The sequence below is a fragment of the Xiphophorus couchianus genome, chromosome 6, assembly GCF_001444195.1.
Source record: "Xiphophorus couchianus chromosome 6, X_couchianus-1.0, whole genome shotgun sequence".
Classification (NCBI taxonomy): Eukaryota; Metazoa; Chordata; class Actinopteri; order Cyprinodontiformes; family Poeciliidae; genus Xiphophorus; species Xiphophorus couchianus.
Genome location: NC_040233.1, coordinates 16,269,966 through 16,289,141, shown reverse-complemented (window position 1 = coordinate 16,289,141; position 19,176 = coordinate 16,269,966). Strand labels below are relative to the sequence as shown.

Here is a 19,176-nt window from a genome sequence, read left to right as displayed (position 1 = left end):
TTTTTTTCCTTTTTTTTTTTATCTTTCTAACCACGTATCACTCTCATTCTTGCTCTCAGTGTCTGCAAATGTTGACAGCGCAGAGATAAAATGTTTCGAGTAGAATAAGGACAGCTTTTATTTAAACGCTTGTTTAAATAAAGTTTTTTTTGATATGGCTTTTTGACTGTCATGATTTTCAGGATTTCCTCTGATTTGCTCTTTACTGTAAGTCATTAAATGTGATGTGAAATAGGTGTCTGTTTTTGAGTCACCGATGCTGTAGGTGGGGGAGTCACATGTTTTATCCTAACTCCATAAATGTCAATTCCTGATAACAGTAATACCACAACTGTGAACCCACGCACACAAAGGCATCTGGTCCTTCACTATGCATACTCGCGCACATGCATATATGCAATGCTGACAGCAAGAATAGGAACTCGTCGGCTGAATCATTTTGAGTTCTTGACTGTGATATAAAGACTGAATTTCACTCATCAGACAGTCTGGGGGCTCACTGGCAAGACATTTGAGGAAAAAGGATTTATGGTTGATGAAAAAAGAAAGCATTCCAGACTGTGATTTTGGTCAAAGTTTGTGAAAGGGATGTGGTTTAAGTGTGAGGGAAGTAAACGCAGAGATCGAAACTCAGGACCACAGAAGAAAACATCACAATGTTTAAATCTCCTCTACCTTGCCTTTTGACATTAACAACATCAGCAGAACGAGGAATTTTGCTAAAACAATCAGTGCTTTCCATGTTTGTGGCATAGTTAGGAACCTAGTTTGGCAAGGTTTTTGTGTTATATTTAAGCTGTGAGCCTCTGCATCAGAGATGCCCAAATTCAGGATCTGCAGGATGGTTTTCCGATCTATTTATTCCAAATGGATCGGAATAAATAATTTTTCCACTGCAATTACAGTAATGAATTTTAATTGGCTTGGCTTTTCTGACTTAACTTTACTTCTGGTAACACTGCATTATTAATGTGCTTCCATTTTGTCCACAAAGAAGCCAGACTGAAAGAAAGATAAACAAGCCATAGAAAAATACTGAAAGTTCTAGAAGAAACTTTTTTTACTTTAAGAAGAAAAGCGCTAAGAGAAAATAGCTTTGCTTTATTATACCCTAGAGGGACACTGCAGAGACAGCAATTCGAACTTAAGCCTGCAAATCAATTTGCAACATACTAACATACTTAAAGAATGGCATATTAATGTATCTTCCTTGGTAATTAAGTATTTCGAGGAATAACAGAGGTAGATGATTATAAAAATACAAAAAGATTACAATTGTATATTATATGATAATGATGACTGTGATGATTATTATCCATTCAGTAGACAAATTCAGACCTTTCTCGACATAAGTGTCCCATTACACCTGTTATCATTATTTACCATAAATTCTGCTCTGATTGTCCGACCATCAGTTCATGACCTTAGATTCAAGCATGCTGGAGTCATGCAGTGGCACTATGACACAAAGTACACTAGTCAGTCCACCTGCAAAGAGACTATGTGGCTGAATTAAAAAATAAAACAGTAAAGAAATGTGGGTTTAAATTCATCCATGGTAATATAAAACAATCATTAATCATTATAGCAAACACTTTAGATCAGCAACCGCCAAACATGGCACACCCAGGTACTGGAGTTGGACAATAACTTCCTTTTTTAATATATATACTTATGAAGGTCATTAGGTTAGCTTGGGTAGTTGTTTTTTTCTTTCCTTAAATCAGGTTTCATTATTTCAAAACTGTATTTTGTGTTAACTCAGGCACACTTTATCTGATAATAAATTTACTCGGTTTAAACGATCTGAAGTATAATTGTGAACCACTGCTCTAAATGAAGGACCTCATGCATGGAACCACTGCTCCTTCTGTGCACAATCTGCACTCCGACCATCAAGGTAGTTTTCCTTCCCACTTGCGAGGCCACTAGTTTCAGGTCAAGCGCTACAGGTATCATTTCCCTGTGAGTTACGGGATGAGTGCTATTTTCCAGTCAGCCTGGCCCACCTCCACTGAGACAGAGTTTGAACCACAGATTGTTCTCTGATAATTTGCTGTGCACCATTTGTCCACTTCTGTTGTGTGGGTAAATACCACACAGAAAGCTGTAGCTACAACTCCTGACGCGCTGCATGTCTACAGGGTTAGGTAAAAAAAAAAAAAGACCTTCAAATCGAACTGTTTTAAAAACATTTATTACCACCCTTGCAAAAGTTAAACTATACAATATTTCACAAGGAACAGAGCAGCCAAAAGGCCAGAATAAACAAGGGATGTGCCAATGACACATAAAAACAAAACAATCAAACAAAAAAAAACTGCCTTAGAACCAATCACTGTTGTAAGTTATCTTTTTCTGTAAGCATATGTCTTTTATCTTCTTTCTTTATCTTGCATGTCAAGTATTGTAGACTATAAAGTAGATGAGCTGCTTTAAGAGCGGATAACCAGAAACTGTCCTCAGTCAAAAAAAGAAGAAACAATTACTGTTGTCTGCAAATAAGTATTCATTCACACTGGCTTATCTCACAGACGTATCAATGTTTGTCTTAGGGGCCATTCTTCCTGTGCACCTGTGCTAGTACTTCCTGTCTCAGTTTGCCCTCCGCTCCGCTCATCTCCCCCACCCTCAAACCGCATCCTTCACACTGTCACAATAATATTTGCTGAAGAAGAAGAAAAAAAGAAAACTCTTACTATCCCAGTCCCTGATACAACAAGCATGTAAAAACTTACAGGGTCTTCCCCATCTCAACCCCTCAGTGCCTAAATTAATCATTTACAGTACACATGGCTGCAGCAATATTAAGGCACAATACAAATTCACAGCTTTACATTCACATTAATACTCTTGCTGCTTATGTGATTGTGTGGCGAGTTGGCATTTTTGGCATGCTTTTCACTCCTGAATATGCTGTACGGGTCTCTGGGGAGGATAGTCAATAGCTGGAGCGGTGTTTGGTTCCTGAATGTGATCGTAGGCTCGCAGGTAGTGCCCAGTGTTCTGTTGGTAATAATAGACCAGTTTCTTGGCAAACATCGGCTCTATCTGAAATGAAATGAAGCACAAAATAGGAGCGATTAATCTAAGAATGGGAGCTAAAAGTGCATATTCATGTTGATTTAAACAGCAATATTTTTTTATTTTTGATTTTTACATTAATTTTATTTTATTTTTTTTTTTACAGATGTGAGTTGCTTTAGTAGAGTCTTATTAGAGTATCTTATTAGATGTTGCACTTTCTTTATTCAAACACCTCATTGATGAGATGTTTAAATTAATTACAACTATTATTTATGAAAATACTGCGTGACTAACAAACAGTTCAGATCATAATATAGATGCATGTTTCAAGAATGGGTGAAAAATGGGTGAAATTTATGTGAATATTTTAACAACTCTCACTTTCCACAGAGCATAATAAAGCAGTCTCACTTCAGCATTTTATAAGGACAGTACTATAAACTCAAAAAAATATCAATACCTGATAGAAAAGTAAATGCATCTGTTTTTATGTTTTGCTTGCAATCCATTTACTTTCTTGTTTTCTGAAGTTATCTGAAGATTGAGATGCAATACACTATCTCGAAACGCATTTGTAATTTTTGACTGATATTTTTTGGATCTGCTTTAAAATAATGAAATAAGATCACATCATGGCACAGAAATTAATTCATTATAAGTATGACTACTGCTAGCTAGGGATCAAATAAGTAGTTGCCAATTGCCAAATAAATATTAATTAGAATGTTAAAAGTTGGCTTGAAAAAATGTTCTATCCACACATCACTTTATTTAAAAAGATATCATTGATTCTGCTTTGTTCATCATATAATGCTTTAGCATCTTCTCTGCTTTTAAAAACTGCTTTGTTTACAAGGTAAAGTTTTTTTTTGTTTTACGCTCATCACCTGCGCTGTGATGAGCTTCCTGGGGCGCTGCGGGTCTGGATATTCGTCTCCAAAGCAAAGGACCACCTGGTGTCGTGGTATGTGACGACCATTATGGACAAAGTCTTGTAGATCTGAAAGCGGATCAAGAGAAGATTAGTGCTAACTTGACATTTGACCCCACAAAGACACTGATGTGTCACACTGGACATTTAAAAAACATTCAAAAATCCAATTTTAACTGTATGTCATATCCTCAGTCACAAAGACATTTCTGGTAACTACTAGTAAGTTTGATGGAAATTCAGAGCAAAATGGCATAAAAAAAAAAAAACGGTCTCTTGTGTGGTGTGGACCACATGTGGGTGGGGACTCCACACACTTTGGCCCCCTGATGCGACGTCTTTGTGATACTTCAACACTAAGAGAGGGAATTACCCAAATCAAGCACCTGCAGCATCTCTTTCATCATTGTCATCTCATTCCCAGTGACCTCAACTATTGTTTTTGAATGGCTAGTGGAGCATTATTGCTTCAAAACTGTTTGCTACAAGGCAAACATATTATATCTATTTAAAGGGGAAATAATCTGTATTTAAAAGGTGGGAGAACTCCTACAACATTTTTCCCAATGCTGTAGGAGTAGTTCTCCAATGCTTTTTCTGACGAACTTGAACTACTAACAGTACAAATAAATGCTATACAAAAGCAGACTAAGATCATGACATAAATAAATGTTAAAATCTTCTGACCAATTTTAAAATGTACAGAACACCTGGAATAACCACACATACTGTGCACTTGAGTGGTCTTGAACAATAGTTGAGGAAGATTTTCTATCATTTCTTTTACAATAAATTGTATTATCAGTACAGATCCAATATTTGATCATTAAAAAAAGTATATTTTGTTTTATTCAAATTTCTATTAAGTCATTAACACTGATTTATGAATTGCTTAAGAACAAAAACAACCCAACATAGGTAAAGTATGAGCTAGTATCATGTCTATAAAGAAACTACTTTCAGGAAGTTTGATGTTTCCACAAACATTGCCTAATTCAAGTGTCAATTCTTGAGCTGCATCATGAGAAAAACGTCAAACACAGCACAACTGGACAAGCATGAAATAATATGTTTTCAGCGAGATTGCACCCAAAGAGTTTTCAGACAAGAAATTGTCATATCTTAGCAGTGCTACATGTACTGAAATAATTTGAGGAAACTGAGCGTCCAGAGAAGAAAAGAAGAAGTGGCAGGCCTAAAATACTAGCAGATTAGCAGCATCTGAAAAGGCCGAGAATCTGTAAAAAGAATTGCAATGATCCGACGCAGGACCTCAGAGATGTGTCATCTACGAGTTGATGCAAAGCTGCAAACAGCTGCATGTTTCTGCTTACCAACAAGAAACTGATGGGTGTCAAACAGTTTGCACGGTTGCTCCTTCTCCAGCTTGTTGGGTTTGTCCACATACGGAGCCAGCGGTCCTTCCCAGTACACCCGTCCCTGACACAAGCGCTTGGCATACAGCCCATCAGCTGTCATCCACAGGAGCACCCCTTTCTCCAGGATGTTGGGAAGCAGCTCGGCTCCTTGCCTCTGAGACTCGGGGTAGGGGGCCGGAAAAAGAACGATTTCTGCGCCGCTGTGGAACCTGTCCTCTGAGCATGGAGAAGAAGAGGAGGAAGAGGAGGGAGAGGATGGGGAGGTGGAGGTAATCCGACAACCTTCTGGAGTGGTGACAGTGACTTCCTTCACCAGTGTTTCTCTGTAGTAAAGGGACACATGGAGGCTGAAATCTGTGAGAAGGAGGGAGACGTGTTTAATAAATGCACCAAAAGGAAAATGACAGAAGCTTGATCAAAACTCAACCCATAGCAACAACACTGAAATATAGAGCATTACTCTATTCACTCAGATCTTTTTAGATTGAAAATTGTGCACAGACACATTAAAACAATCAGTCTTCCTGTAATGTATACTTGTATTTGTAGATGTTGTTTCACCTGACATGGCATTGTTGTGGTCCATTGTATACATTGGTGGCTGAGACTCTGAAAAGTATGTGTGGAATGAGAGCTGGAAACCTGGAATTGATAAATAAAGAGGGTAAATACACTGATTAACGGACCAAATGAAAATCCACAAAAATGTGAAAGGTTGTCAAACGTCAATTGTACAACTAATATTTATAGATTTATTTTAAACACCCCATCCCCAATAGATATCTAAAGAATGCCTGATTTTATCAAAATCTGACTCATTTATGTCAAATAATGCTTAATCAATAATTTTGTCAAAAATAATAATAATAATAATAATAATACAAGGTCAAGCTACCACACAGGAATTCATCAAAAACTTAATAATTACTGAATTTGCTTTTTATTTTATATTTAGATTACATTACTTTATATCAACAGCCCTATACATTTATAGATAAATCATCTTATATATTAGACATGTAACATTTTAAATTACTTGAACACAAATATCAATTTGTCTTTACACAATGACATAAACAAGAACATTTTCAACATTTCTTTCTCCTTTGACTCGACAACATCATGCATCTCAATATCTTTGGCTGTATGATGTTAAGTTCACGATAACAGTAAATAATATGCAAGAATAAAAGGCAAACATCCACAGGATGCAGTCCTGGTTTGTCAACTCGTTCCTTAAACCAATTGAAATCCTGCTACATGCAATGCAGTTCATTTCAATTGTATGCTTGCTTACCATTTTCTGTGTGCGAACTGGGCCAAACTCGACTGATTGGCGACTGATAGTGGCACTGACCATACTGCAGGTCTGTGTGTTGTCCATGGTGGTTTGCATTAGGAAGAGAATGTTGTTCTGATGGTGCGTGGAAATCTCTCCAGTCCCTTCTTTCTGGAGAAACAACAAAGCTGGGTACCTAAGGTGGAGGGGGACAGGGACTGTCACTCAGAAAAACAACCGTTACTTTCTCTTTAAAACTGATCGCTTGTGGGGTTTTAGTTTTAGAATGGCAGCCAAGTCTACTGACCTGGTTGTGAAGTGACGTATATGGTGGAACATATCCAAGCGGGTGAGATGGCGTCTCCTCCACACGGTTCATCTTCATACCTATTTACGGTCAAAAACAGACATGACAAATATTTTGCCTTCAAATCTAAAAACATTGCATTAAGATTGTGTAATTTAACACAACTCACTGATTAACAGCACTCAGTGAGTTGATATGGATTTTGCAATAATATTTTGCAATCTTTTTTTTTTGTGATCCACAGAATAAAGATGTTTCATGCACATGTACAGTGTGCTTTTTTTATTTAGGGGATATCTTGCAAAGAGTGCAACAGACCACAGAGTGAGAGAGTGCATCAAATTAGTCAATTAACATAAAGTCCAGGCAGCCAAAGCTGCTCATGTGTGACAATGGCTGTTGTATGATGGTAGAAACTTAGTTATGCAAGGCTGAGGTTGTCTTGTTGTGTTCTGTGCACTCTGCGCTTAGTAACCGTAGCCCTCTAAAAAAAGCACTACGGCCTTTTTGGTTCATGCGTTTGCTTCCTGTGCTTCCTGCCTCACCAGAATCAGCAGTGGTGCAAAAACGTATGTGAAAATTAACCAGTAGAGTATAAACAGTGTTAGTTGCTGTGTAAAATGCGGGCATACTTTGAGTGTTTTTGCAACTGCACAGGCTTGTAGCAGACTTTATGATTTGCTTTCAAAACCTAACCACAAATCATCTTACACTTACCACGTTCTCTCATCTTCGATGCACATGTAATTGATCTACATGTTGACTGCTAGGTTGCATGAACAGCTTTTAACACTCACCCTTTTTGGTTCCCTCTGGGATGATTCTGTAAACTTTGTACGGCTCTGAGATGTCCAGTTGGCTTCTTTCCACTATTTCATCAAAGTCGTTGCTCTTATTAAGGGCACAGCGTAGTCTGGTTTTCCATGTGGGGGGATCAGGTTTGTCAACTCCTTCCTTAAACTTTCCCTTGAACATCGCCCAAGCCTGTTAACAGCAGAATCACAAAATTCAAGAACTGATTAGATTTATTTCTAACTTCCTCTTTCTCCGGGACAAACTAAGTTGAGACTATGTTAATCGAGCAAAAATTAGCTTTTGCTAAGGAAAATCTTAAAAGTTACTAAGCTTTTTTGATGTTTTATTTTTTTTACTTGTGAATTTTGTGCATTATATTTGCTTTTGCAGCATGAGGCAGCAGGTAAAGACAAAACTGCCTAACCTTAAAGAGTGCAGCATCCTCCTCTCTGTTGTAGTCCTGTTTTCCTGCATGTTTCCATGGAATCCTAAAGATGGTTTTTTCCTCATTTTCCCAAACCAGGCCAGGATATCTCCTGCTGTCAATCTGCTCTATGAGCCACTGCCTCAGCTTGCCGTTGCCGCAACTGCCTGACAGACCACCATCTTCATCCAGGTTCATATCTGCAAACAAATGAATTAAAATGAGATACAAAGCAGAAATGTGGCAACATGAGGATATTTACAATTACACCTAATGCTTCCAGAAAGGTTTTGAAGAACTAATAGGATACAAGATATTGAGATGCCAGATTTAGTTTAGATGAGTTATAATTGAACTTTCCAGTTAATCGTATGCAGTATTTTACTGTAAGAGATGTTCGTTTAGTAGTAAATATAAACTGGTTTCTAGGCCACCGAATTTCTCTTTAGGCGTACATCACATCACTTTTGGTTACATGCCATCTATACATTCACTTCTGTGCATGCACATTTAGAGTTTAAAGGATTAAGACATGGATGCTCTAATGAGTGATTTTCCTCATCACGATTGGTGGTTTGTCAAAAAAAATAAATAAATAAATCTGACTCACTTATGTCAAATGCGTGAATGACGTAATTCATCAAGCTTCTGTAATACCTAAACACAATAAATGAAAGGAGCTTAGAAAATATTTTAAGTGGTGATCAGGCATTACACTATCGTCTAACAAGAATGCTTGATGAAAATGTAGCGTTTTCGTCCCCGAGTGTATTAATGTTCTGACAGAAACTTTTTTTTTTTTTTTTTTGACCTGCTGCAGTAAAAGTTTGCATTCTGGTTGTAATTTGTAATCATTTGAAATCGGTCTGCTGCAGCTTACCTTTAGAGATGTAGAGTCCACCGCGGAAATCTCTAATGCGGCTCTCGGGGTCCTATAAACGTTATCACGTCTTCTTTTTTTTTTTTTTTGCTCACAGGGAGGAGTCTGTCGGAGGTTCAAGAGGAGATGAGGAGCAAACACAACTTCTTTTCTGTAAAACTCTCAGCTCAACCCACGCAGCTCTCAGGTGGGGAATCCCTTTAGAGACACCCTGAGCGCAGATCAGGACGAAATGGAACAATCATACCTGTACAGTCACATACATACCCCCCGTGTTTATTTTTATAAATGTTCAAACTATTTTCAACTGCAAACTATCCTTACAAAACATTTAACGTTAACATAATGTGTGTTCATGGATGACACCCGCAAAATACGTTAATAATAAAAAATACACACATTTCAAAATAAAAAAAAGAAACGCGCACACACACCACAGACTTTGTCCGTTAGTAATACTGCCACCCAGTGGTCACACCATGTCATTATACCAAATATATAAGACTTATGGTAAATTTTAAAAGTAAAACGGAACTTTTATTGCTGTTCTGCAGCTTATGAAAATAACCAAGACCAGACTGATAAAAGGGTGTGATCTTGATGTTTGTAATGCCACCATGCATGACTTCTCTTGCACATGAGACAAACAGGAAGAGAACCAGGAAACCAAGTAGCAAAAGGCGTAGAGTGTCTTATCACCTCCAACCTTACAGACCATCGACCGGCAACCTCTACCCAAGCAGTTGGCTTTACTTCTTTTATTTATCAATTTCAGGTCACATAGACACATTGAAAAAAAAAAAACATTTACAAGCAAAAAAAAAAACAACCAAATCTTAGAAACAGTTCAATGTTAGAAACATATGCAATGCATGTAAGAAGTCCATGACAGTCATTGAATGTGTAAGAAAGAGTCAGAGAACAGTGCATTTCAGATTTCCACCCAGGTGCAAACCTCTTCAGGATGTCACAGTCAGTTTGGTTGAGCTGCAAAAGATCTTAGCTCACTTCAAATACCTTCAAGCGGAGTAGACACGTGGTTTTCCATCCCCTCCTGGTTGACATCAGGCACCCTGCCCAGTAGCTTAAGTATGTCTGCAGTATCATTGAAGGGGTTGTCCTTGTATGTCATTTGAAACCATTCCCTGAACTTATGGGGAAGAGAAAGAAAGATTGGTAAACAAAAACTTCAAAAGATGCATAGAAATGCACAGATCACCTTCCATTAGAATCTTACTCTTTTCCCTAAATCAGATCAGTTGTGTGATCTGCAGGTCTGAAAAATCAGATTTTTTCCCCCCTCTATCTTTATTACTTGTATGAAAACAAAGAACTCCCATTCTTTCAATCTATAAACCCATCAACTAAAAGTATGCAATTACATGCACTTTTTGAACCAAAAGTGAGTGAGGTTAAAGATGTACTTTGACACATGAATGGCATTGATCACCCATTTCCATCACTTTCTTTTGAATCTGAAGCCACAATCTCAAAGTCTAAAAGGATCCAGATAATTTTTCTCTTATGTGTTACAAAAGAAAAACAAAAAACAGCAATTACTTTCTCATACAACCTACCTTTCCAGCTTGAGTATCTTCAAACTCCTGCAGCTGCTTCTGGAAACCCAAATTGGGGTTGGCGCAGGGCCGGACCACTCTCACCGCATTGAGCACGTCCTGCCAGCCCAGGCCTGTCATTGTCATGATGTAGGCTATGACCAGGGTGACGCTGCGAGACACTCCTGCCAAACTGAGGGAAAACCAAACTACATGACTTTCACTTTTCACAAATATTCCATATACCTGCATTTTGGTAAAAAAACAACCAAAAAACAACATTTTGTTAATTATTTTTTGAAGTTGGTATTACAGAAGATATCTTCTTTAAATTATACACACTGAGTTCATTATGTATTATTACCTCACAAAATTCTTCTAAACGACTACATTTTTTAAATTCAGTCTGTTCTATTGCTGTTCCACCACCAACCTACAGAAAACTGTTCAAATGCTAACAATACAAATGTGTGTTTTTAAGTTTCATTTAAATTGACATATTTTTTTTACACATGTATTTCTGAATATTATAACAGCAAACAGGACAATAATTCTGCAAAGAAAGAGCTGCATATAATTTCATCAGTCTTAGACAGCTAACAAAATGAAAATGTTGCCCGTTTATTATTGTGAGCAAATGCATTATAATCATCCATATCAAGGTTTTGCTAAAATGTATTGAATATGAAAAAAGAAAAATCAAGAGTATGTTCACTTATTCGCAACAAAGTCTTTATATGAAATGATATGTTATTTTATATTATATTCTTTAAACAAAGTCATTTAATAAATAACAGACATAATGTACCTACCATCTAAACTCTTGTGTTTTTATAAGTAAAAAAAATAAAGTTACTGTAAGCAGTTTTGGACTTTTAAAGGCACATATTTTTGATTACGACTCTTATTATGAAAGTCTACAGGAAGTTATGTCTCACCCCATTTAGTGTACTGGTTGACCTATTTCATGGAGTATGCCAGTTTTGTTTTGGTAGTCCTCCTGAGTATCATCTACAACACTAGAAGCCCAAGAAACCTGACAAGTTATAAACAAGTTAAAAGAGATAAACTATTCTCAAGATCACAAAAATCCAGCTGAAATTTATCTAGCTAATATGCAGCCTGTGGTATCGACTTTCTTTTTCCATCTTTGAAAACCTTCCTTGTGCAGTTATTACTTTCAAAATACAGTTCTATTTATCACCGTACTCTTTGGTGTTTGAATTCCATCTTATTGAGCATCTGCAAAATGCTCAGGGCATTCAAATCCTTTTAACAGTAATTTAATCTTTCACCAGTATATTTACATGTAGGGGCTAAATACAAATGTAAGTGGCGCTTCAGATTTCTTTGGGTGAAAATGTTTGAAAACCATGCATTTTCTTTCATTTCATTTTATACACTACTTGTTGGTCTGTCACAATAAACCCAGATAACTGAGATTTGTGGCTGTAAAGTAGTAAAATGTGACGTATACAAAGCAGGCACAGTAAAATGCAGCAAAATGGTTATTGTGGTAATACACCTTTAAATGTAAACAAATTTGGAATATAAAACAAAAATGAAACTAATAGTTTGTCATGTGTGCTTTCTGAGTAACAGCGTTTCTCTGTGAGTCAGAACAGTTGTTGTCATGAAACATGCGTATTTTTGGAACATGAATGAAAAGTGAATTTTTAGAAGAGGCTTAATTAAGATGCACCCAACTAAAGAGAGGAGTTTTAAAGGTTGGACTCAGCAGCGCGGTTCAATGCTCGTTTGTAACTGATGAACACCTATAAACCGACATAGATATGGCCTTCTCAGTTAGCAGCAGTTATTTTCTGCATATGTCGACACTCTCCTAGATTACACTGTGAAATACAGATGCCACACTCACTGGACCAGCATAATCATGAAGTGCAGTAACCTCAGACCAGAAAACACAAAAAATGCTTCACTTTCTGCCAACTTTCATTTGAAAGGCAACTGAAACAAGGTGAATTTTGCAGAGTTGAAGATATTCAAAGTTTTTTGTTGGAAACGCAACTGAAGAAGACGTTGAAGACATTTTGTGACTTGATATAAAAAATGGATATTCATTAAATGTGATACCATATAGTATATACATATACATAGTGAAAGACATAGAAAATGAAACTCAGGAACTACTGGGTAATAAAGTGGAAGTAAGATCTAAGTACTGACTAAATAAACACATTGAAAGTTTGCTATAAATTAATAGCTTTTAGAAAGGTTTCTTTGAAGTCAAATTTTTGTGTCAAGAATCTTTTGACTCAAGACGTCTTTATAAATAGCCAAATGGATTTCTGAGAAGACCCTCTGTAAAACCAAATATAGTTGTACCCTTTTAACACATAAGTGAGCTATCACACCACACAAATACAATGTGGTAAGCCTTGTTACTGTACTCTGTTTTGGGAAGTTCAAGAATAGGCCTTCCTTTTTTTTTAATCTTGCCAGTGCAGAAGTTACACATGGCTTCACTTGTGAGCAGTAACCATATATATAAAAGACCTGAGCACACACTTAAGTTTGTGACTTCATGGAAAATAACATAGCTGTGCAAAATGTAGCTGGAATCCAAGCAATGAAGAAAGGTGTGATGAAAAAGTGACTTTGAACTCACCAGTGAACAAGGCAGCCTTCTCCTTTCAGCCGGCACTCGTGCATGAACATTATACTCTCTTTAAAGTGCTGAGTTCTAAAGGGTGATAAAATATGTAAATAGTACTTGTTATTATAGGTCATGACGACAATAAATATTATGGGAACATCACAAGTTGTACAATGAAAACTATACACACACGCGACCATTACAACTAATTATTCATTTACATATTTGATCACATTTGCAGATTTTACACATTTTTGTTTTAAAAATCTTGCAAAAGGAAAGGGATAACAACAAACTTCCTTTGTAGCTCAGCGAGAAGCTCCACAGATTTTCATGTTCAAAAGCCAATTCAAATTACTACATGCAGTGTGTATAATTTACATAAATATCAGGTTTGATAAATTATCCAATTTTGCATGTAAGCAAGGGCATGTTTAATAATCTTTTAGAAGCCTTGTACATCAACCTAGCCTTGCAAAAAATAATCCTTTCATTGCCATCATGTTTTGCTAGTTAAAATTGGCATTTCACAACAAAACACTAAACAGCCGCTAGGTTCTAAAGGTTAGTGTTGCCTACAAAATATGGCAACATTAACTAAAGACACTTTCATTCACTGTGTACTTTTGTTAATAATTACAAAATAATCTAAATATATCCAGTTGGCCGTGGATGGACAGATGGATTTTAGATTGATTGTGCTTACAAATCCTACTGACATATTTTTATGGTGTCCCAATGAGCTTCTTTGCATCATCTTGGCACCATCATCCTCAAAAGAGTAATCTTCTTCGTGTGACTTCTGTTCTTGAAGTTAGTCAATTTCCAAGTGGTTCTTTGGATACTTCCAACACCAGCATTAGCAATTGCATTGGAAAAACGTTCTTAAAAAAGGAAAACCCCTTACATGTATCCTTTATTTATGTCAAAGGAACAGTTGCTCATCAGCAACTGATTGTGGTTGTGCTACTCTGGGTCATGTGAGAGATTGAGTTCACAGTCAAATATTAAACTTGTGAAATCGTATCATTTACACGTTAACTTATGGAAAATGAACCTTAGACACCCACAGAGCACAGCCCTATGTGAACGCCCTCTTTCTGGTTGGCTCGCCTTTCCATTGTTGCATGTTGAGCTCCGTGAATAGTACTTACAGATCCTGTGAGGGCATGTCTGTTGCTGTAAGGCAGAGATAGGTCATCTCCTGGTGGACAAAGCACACTGGTCACCTGCTAGCCCTTAAGAATTTGGAATAACATAACATCCAAATTGTCACAATTCTGGTTTCACAATTGTACCATCATTCTTGCAACTGGATTTATTCAAAACATAGGCAAAATGTGGGTGACATTGAATTTTTTCTTTAATAACTTCATTCTTCTTTTTTTTCCAATTTGTAAATGAAACAAACTAAAACTAACACAAAATCAAGAAAAAATAAATAAACAAATAAATTGCTGGTATCAATAACAATCAACAGTATATGAGGCTTTTTTTTTTTTTTTTTTTACTAATATTATTTATACTAATCTGTGTTTCTGGTTTTACACAACAAAAAACTAATTTATTTCAGAGCTATTCTTATGTGTGCAATAATAAATGTAACTGCATTTCAGAATGAAAAAATGTAAAGCAGCTTAGGGTTCATTTTGATGTTCCATGAAAGAACACTGCACAGTGGATACTGGCTACAACAAGAATAACTGCCTACTCTGACGCCTACACAAGCTGACAGCGAAGCACAACACCATGACTACATCGGCTGCTGACAATTGGCACAGAGCAGGATACTCTGAAAAGCACCAGAGAGAACTACAGTGGCTGGTGGAGCACTTCTGCACAGCCTGGTCAGTTGGAGTCAACTTCTCTTTAGCTACATTTATCTCCCTACTCTGCAAGAAGAACCGTGATTTCAGGAGAACCAGCTGAGGGCTCTGGGCGTTATCACAGGAAAACAGGGGAGCATCTCACCGGTAGCATGGGAGCTGCACACTCATGAACAGACAGGATGTGTGTGATGTTGTTTCTGGCTAACTGTTCTCTATCTCTTGCATCTGAGGAAAACAGACAGGAGCACAGTAAACAACACCGAAAAGTGGGCAAATAAAGGGACCAAGGAGAAAAAGCTACAACACACCTTTAAAGTTTCCCAAGTACAAATCTGGCAGAACCTTAAGGATGGGGGGGGGGAAAAACAGCTAAGAATTTTCCAACACCAAAGAGAACGTGATGAATAAATACATCATATCTGGTTGGATAACTTTATTCTCATACACATAACTTTTGACAAATGAAAGCAAATACTGATATTAACGCCACCAAATAACGAAAAACTTATTTGCGTAGTCTGCCAGCTAAATTAGTACCTTATTGATGCCGTTCCCCATGCCGTAACTCCGAGTCGGATCTCCAACGCTACAAATAGGCACAGTGTAGCCTACCCTTGTTTACTAAGGATCTGTATCCCGCCTTTAATCGCGTCCAAATCCTCACTTTCAGTGAGAGTAAAGGCGGCAGCCTAAACACGAGTGAGGCTGAGGTGATTAAGCAAACCGCCAGAGCTTCTTCGCGCAAGGAATCCTGGGAATTGTAGTATCACAGGTGAAACAGTTTTGCAAATGTGCCTTTATAAAAACAGTAATGTCCACCAACAAGAGAAAAGTGATAGCAATGCCTTTGGTACAATCTTGTAGGAACTCATGGCTGGCTTCTTTATAAATACACAATTTTGACGTAAAACTGAGAAATGTTTGAATACAAACCTCCATGATTTTTATTTTGATTAGATCATGAAGATCATCATAGAGCATATTCTGCATAGAGGGGTTTTTGGGAATTTTACATTTACTGAGTGCCACACCAAGATCTATGCAAATTTACTGCTGTAACATATCCCCATTACTGTTACAAAATATTTACAATTGAGCTACAGTAGTATTTTATGAATACCTATATTCACATGTCGCATAACCCTAAAAATTTGGTTCAGAAATAAATCAGTTAAACATGGTATTGGTGAGATGGTCTGGAGTCAGATTGCTTCATCAGTGTCTAGTCAACATGTTGTTAACGGAAAAGAATAGCCCAAAGGTGAATGTCCGGCCATCTATCAAGATGCTGCTGCCAGGGTTCACACAACCAGCTTTGTGGTTTAAGAGCCAATTACTTTTCAGATAGATAGAAGTTGGTTTCGATAGATTTTTTAAAATAAAGATAATTTGAAAATAACTTCTTGTATTTAGTCAGGTTACCCATGTCTTATGTTTAAATGTATTTGTTGATTTGTGACATTTAGCTGCAACCAGAACGAAAAGATCAAATAAATAAAACTGTAAATAAGCAAAAGCTTTTTCACCAAATGTGTCAGTTTTACCAGAGAGTTTTACCTGCTTTTGCTTTTTTTATCACAACCATTAACTCACAAGAGCAACCCAATTCTCTCTGAGCAAAACAGACACAGATCAAAAGCTAGCAATAGGAAACAACTGTGTGACTTTTACAGAGTTATGGCACATGACTATGCTGCTCTGATTATTATCATCATTTGTAAAAACATCAACAGGAAGTTCTGCTACTCACTGCCCCACATTAGTCTCACAGATTAGTTCTACTTCCTGGTGATCGGATGCAGTGAGTTGGCTAGGTTAATGTTTGAATGGCAGTAGGTGCATGCAGTAGACAAGAAGTGATGGATGTCTTCTGTGAACGGCTTATTAAATGTTTTTATTGCATGGTCGACAAAAAATAAAATGAACTTCTAAAGAACTGCAAAAAGTTTGCAAAAATCTAATACAAGCTTATAGGAAAAAAAAACAAACAAACATCTGACCTTATGATCTCACTGATCTCAAATATTCTACAAACATTCAGAAGCATGGATTCGATTCCGTTATTGCAATCAGCTAACCATTTTGCTGATGTAATTGTCAGTAACAAAGCTCAGGTACTTGTTACGTATAAGAGATGGGTGGAGAAGTTTCTGAATAGCCTACAGATTACCAGCAATGTATGTGAGTAAAAACGTCACAAAAAAAGAAACAGAAAAACACATAAGCCACTAAACTGACACAACAAAAGACTGGTAAATATGATACTGCTTTGTTGTGGCTTTAGTGTGCAAAAAGGAGGAATTTATAGTGTGGGTGTTTGAAGATAGGCAGCCCAAAATGTAGGCCTGCATGTCAGTCTTCGCCCACACTCCCAGAGGTTACAACACAGGTGGTTTCCCGCTCTAGTTTCACACAAATGCTTGTTTTATCAATGAACTTGATTTTTTAATTTTTATTTATTTATTTTTTTCATTTGAACAATGGTAAAATTCCATTTATGCTGTGATAACTATATCAAATAGGCCTGTTGTTGCATTCGCTGCATATACAAGTCTGAAGTCAGCTTTTCAACATGGTTTAGCAACGCATCTGCCTGCTAATATATTTGGATTATTGTCGAATCTTAATAAAGTAATTGAATATTGTCTTGTAAAATTCTAGTTGTAAAATGTTAAAATAATTAATTTCACCACTAGGTGGCAACAAAGTCACACACATACACCATTTATTCCTCACAGAAATGAAATGAGACCGAACTTCATCTAGTTTGAGGTTGGTTAGAATTGATTTTTTTTTTTTCTAAATTCCTCAATATTATGAGAAAGAATACGTCAGAGATGTATTTATTTATTTATTAAATCAAAAGTTTACATGCAGAATAATTATTGTCTATTTGAAGGAAACAATGAAGGAAAGCTTAGAAGATTACATCATGGCTTTGAAAACTTCTGATAAATTAACTGACTCATCTAAGTTAATTGGAGGCACACCCGTGGATGTATTTTAAAGACATACCTCCAATACACTTATTTCTCTTTTGACACAATAAAGTAAAAAATAAACTGTAAAAAATCTGCCAAAATATCATGAAGAGAATTGTGGTGCTGCACATGTCTAGGTTATCTTTGGAAATAATTTCCCAGAGTGTTAAGTTGCTGTGCTCATCTGTTCAAACAATTATGCAAGCTTAAACATGATAAGATATCCAACCATCCTACAGTACACTCAGGAAGGCGACAGGAGAAACCAACTGTGAATTGTGGAAGTGGCAGCATTATGTTGTGGGGCTGTTTAGCTGCAGAAGAAACTGGTGTTCTTCATAAAATATACACATTATGAGGAAATAACATTATGTGGAGATATTGAAACAACACCAAAAGACACCAGCTAGGAAGTTAAAGCTGGGTGGAAAATGGCTCTTCCAAATGAATAATTTGACCTTGATTTTGGCACGGCCATCATAAAAGCCTAATCTCAATCCTGTAGAGAATTTGGCAGACCTGAATCAACATGAGTTAGTGAGGTGGCATACAATCCTGATCCATTTACATCTGTTCTGTAATGAGGAATTGGCCACAATTCCTCCAAAGTATTATGACAAGCTTGTGGATAAAAACCCAAAACATTTGAACCAAGACATACAGTTCAAAGACAACTAAATACTAAGGGGATGCATATAAATGTTTGAATTTGAAGACATTAATAAATAGATCTGACATATTATTTCTCGTTATTGTGGTATTAGCAAACAGAATGCTTTTTGGTAACTATAACTGACAAGAGAAGTTTGGTTTGATTTAACCTCAGACATAAGAGAAATAGTTTGTTAGTTTTGTTGTTGTTTTTTAATCCAGTGTATCTAAACTTCTGGTTTCTGCTATCTTCAGCGGTTATTGGATGAGAGCTGGAGTGCATCATGTACCCAGCCATCAAAGGAGTCATTGTTCAGACCAAAATTAAATATAATTTAAAGAAAATTGTTATGTTTAAGTGTAGTGAGTGTGTCATTGGTGTTCCTTGCAATGTAAACTAAAATTGGATTAACTTGTTTGCTATGTCTTCATAAATATTCACAGATATAGTAAGATTAATTTTAGTAATCTTACTTTTCTAAAAGTAAGATTTCTAAATTATATTAGTATATTTCATGGG

General features: G+C 36.6%; 2 protein-coding genes across 2 annotated transcripts; both read right to left on the bottom strand.

Moving 5' to 3' along the window:
- Window positions 1-2,180: 2,180 nt before the first annotated feature.
- Window positions 2,181-9,108, bottom strand: irf4a (interferon regulatory factor 4a). Its single transcript, XM_028021639.1, has 9 exons — window positions 9,023-9,108; window positions 8,143-8,342; window positions 7,721-7,907; window positions 6,924-7,003; window positions 6,635-6,812; window positions 5,899-5,979; window positions 5,293-5,691; window positions 3,915-4,027; window positions 2,181-3,051 (listed from the first exon to the last, which is right to left on the bottom strand). Exons 2-9 carry the CDS (start codon window positions 8,338-8,340, stop codon window positions 2,902-2,904), a joined length of 1,386 nt encoding a protein of 461 aa, XP_027877440.1. The 5' UTR covers window positions 8,341-8,342; window positions 9,023-9,108; the 3' UTR covers window positions 2,181-2,901.
- dusp22b (dual specificity phosphatase 22b) lies at window positions 9,097-15,773 on the bottom strand. Its single transcript, XM_028021640.1, has 7 exons — window positions 15,562-15,773; window positions 15,333-15,366; window positions 15,167-15,249; window positions 14,350-14,399; window positions 13,208-13,282; window positions 10,600-10,771; window positions 9,097-10,172 (listed from the first exon to the last, which is right to left on the bottom strand). The coding sequence occupies exons 1-7, from the start codon at window positions 15,580-15,582 to the stop codon at window positions 10,032-10,034; spliced, it is 576 nt and encodes a 191-aa protein (XP_027877441.1). The 5' UTR covers window positions 15,583-15,773; the 3' UTR covers window positions 9,097-10,031.
- Between the last annotated feature and the right edge of the window lie 3,403 nt (window positions 15,774-19,176).

Coding starts and splice junctions, on each gene's coding strand:
- irf4a (XM_028021639.1), bottom strand. CDS start 8,340: ATGAACCTGGATGAAGATGGTGGTCTGTCAGGCAGTTGCGGCAACGGC. Junction 7,004..7,720: donor CCCAGAGGGAACCAAAAAGG/GTGAGTGTTAAA, acceptor GACCGTAAATAG/GTATGAAGATGAACCGTGTG. Junction 5,692..5,898: donor CCACAACAATGCCATGTCAG/GTGAAACAACAT, acceptor TCCTTCTCACAG/ATTTCAGCCTCCATGTGTCC.
- dusp22b (XM_028021640.1), bottom strand. CDS start 15,582: ATGGGGAACGGCATCAATAAG. Junction 14,400..15,166: donor GTGCAGCTCCCATGCTACCG/GTGAGATGCTCC, acceptor TTTGTCCACCAG/GAGATGACCTATCTCTGCCT. Junction 10,173..10,599: donor AAGATACTCAAGCTGGAAAG/GTAGGTTGTATG, acceptor CTTCCCCATAAG/TTCAGGGAATGGTTTCAAAT.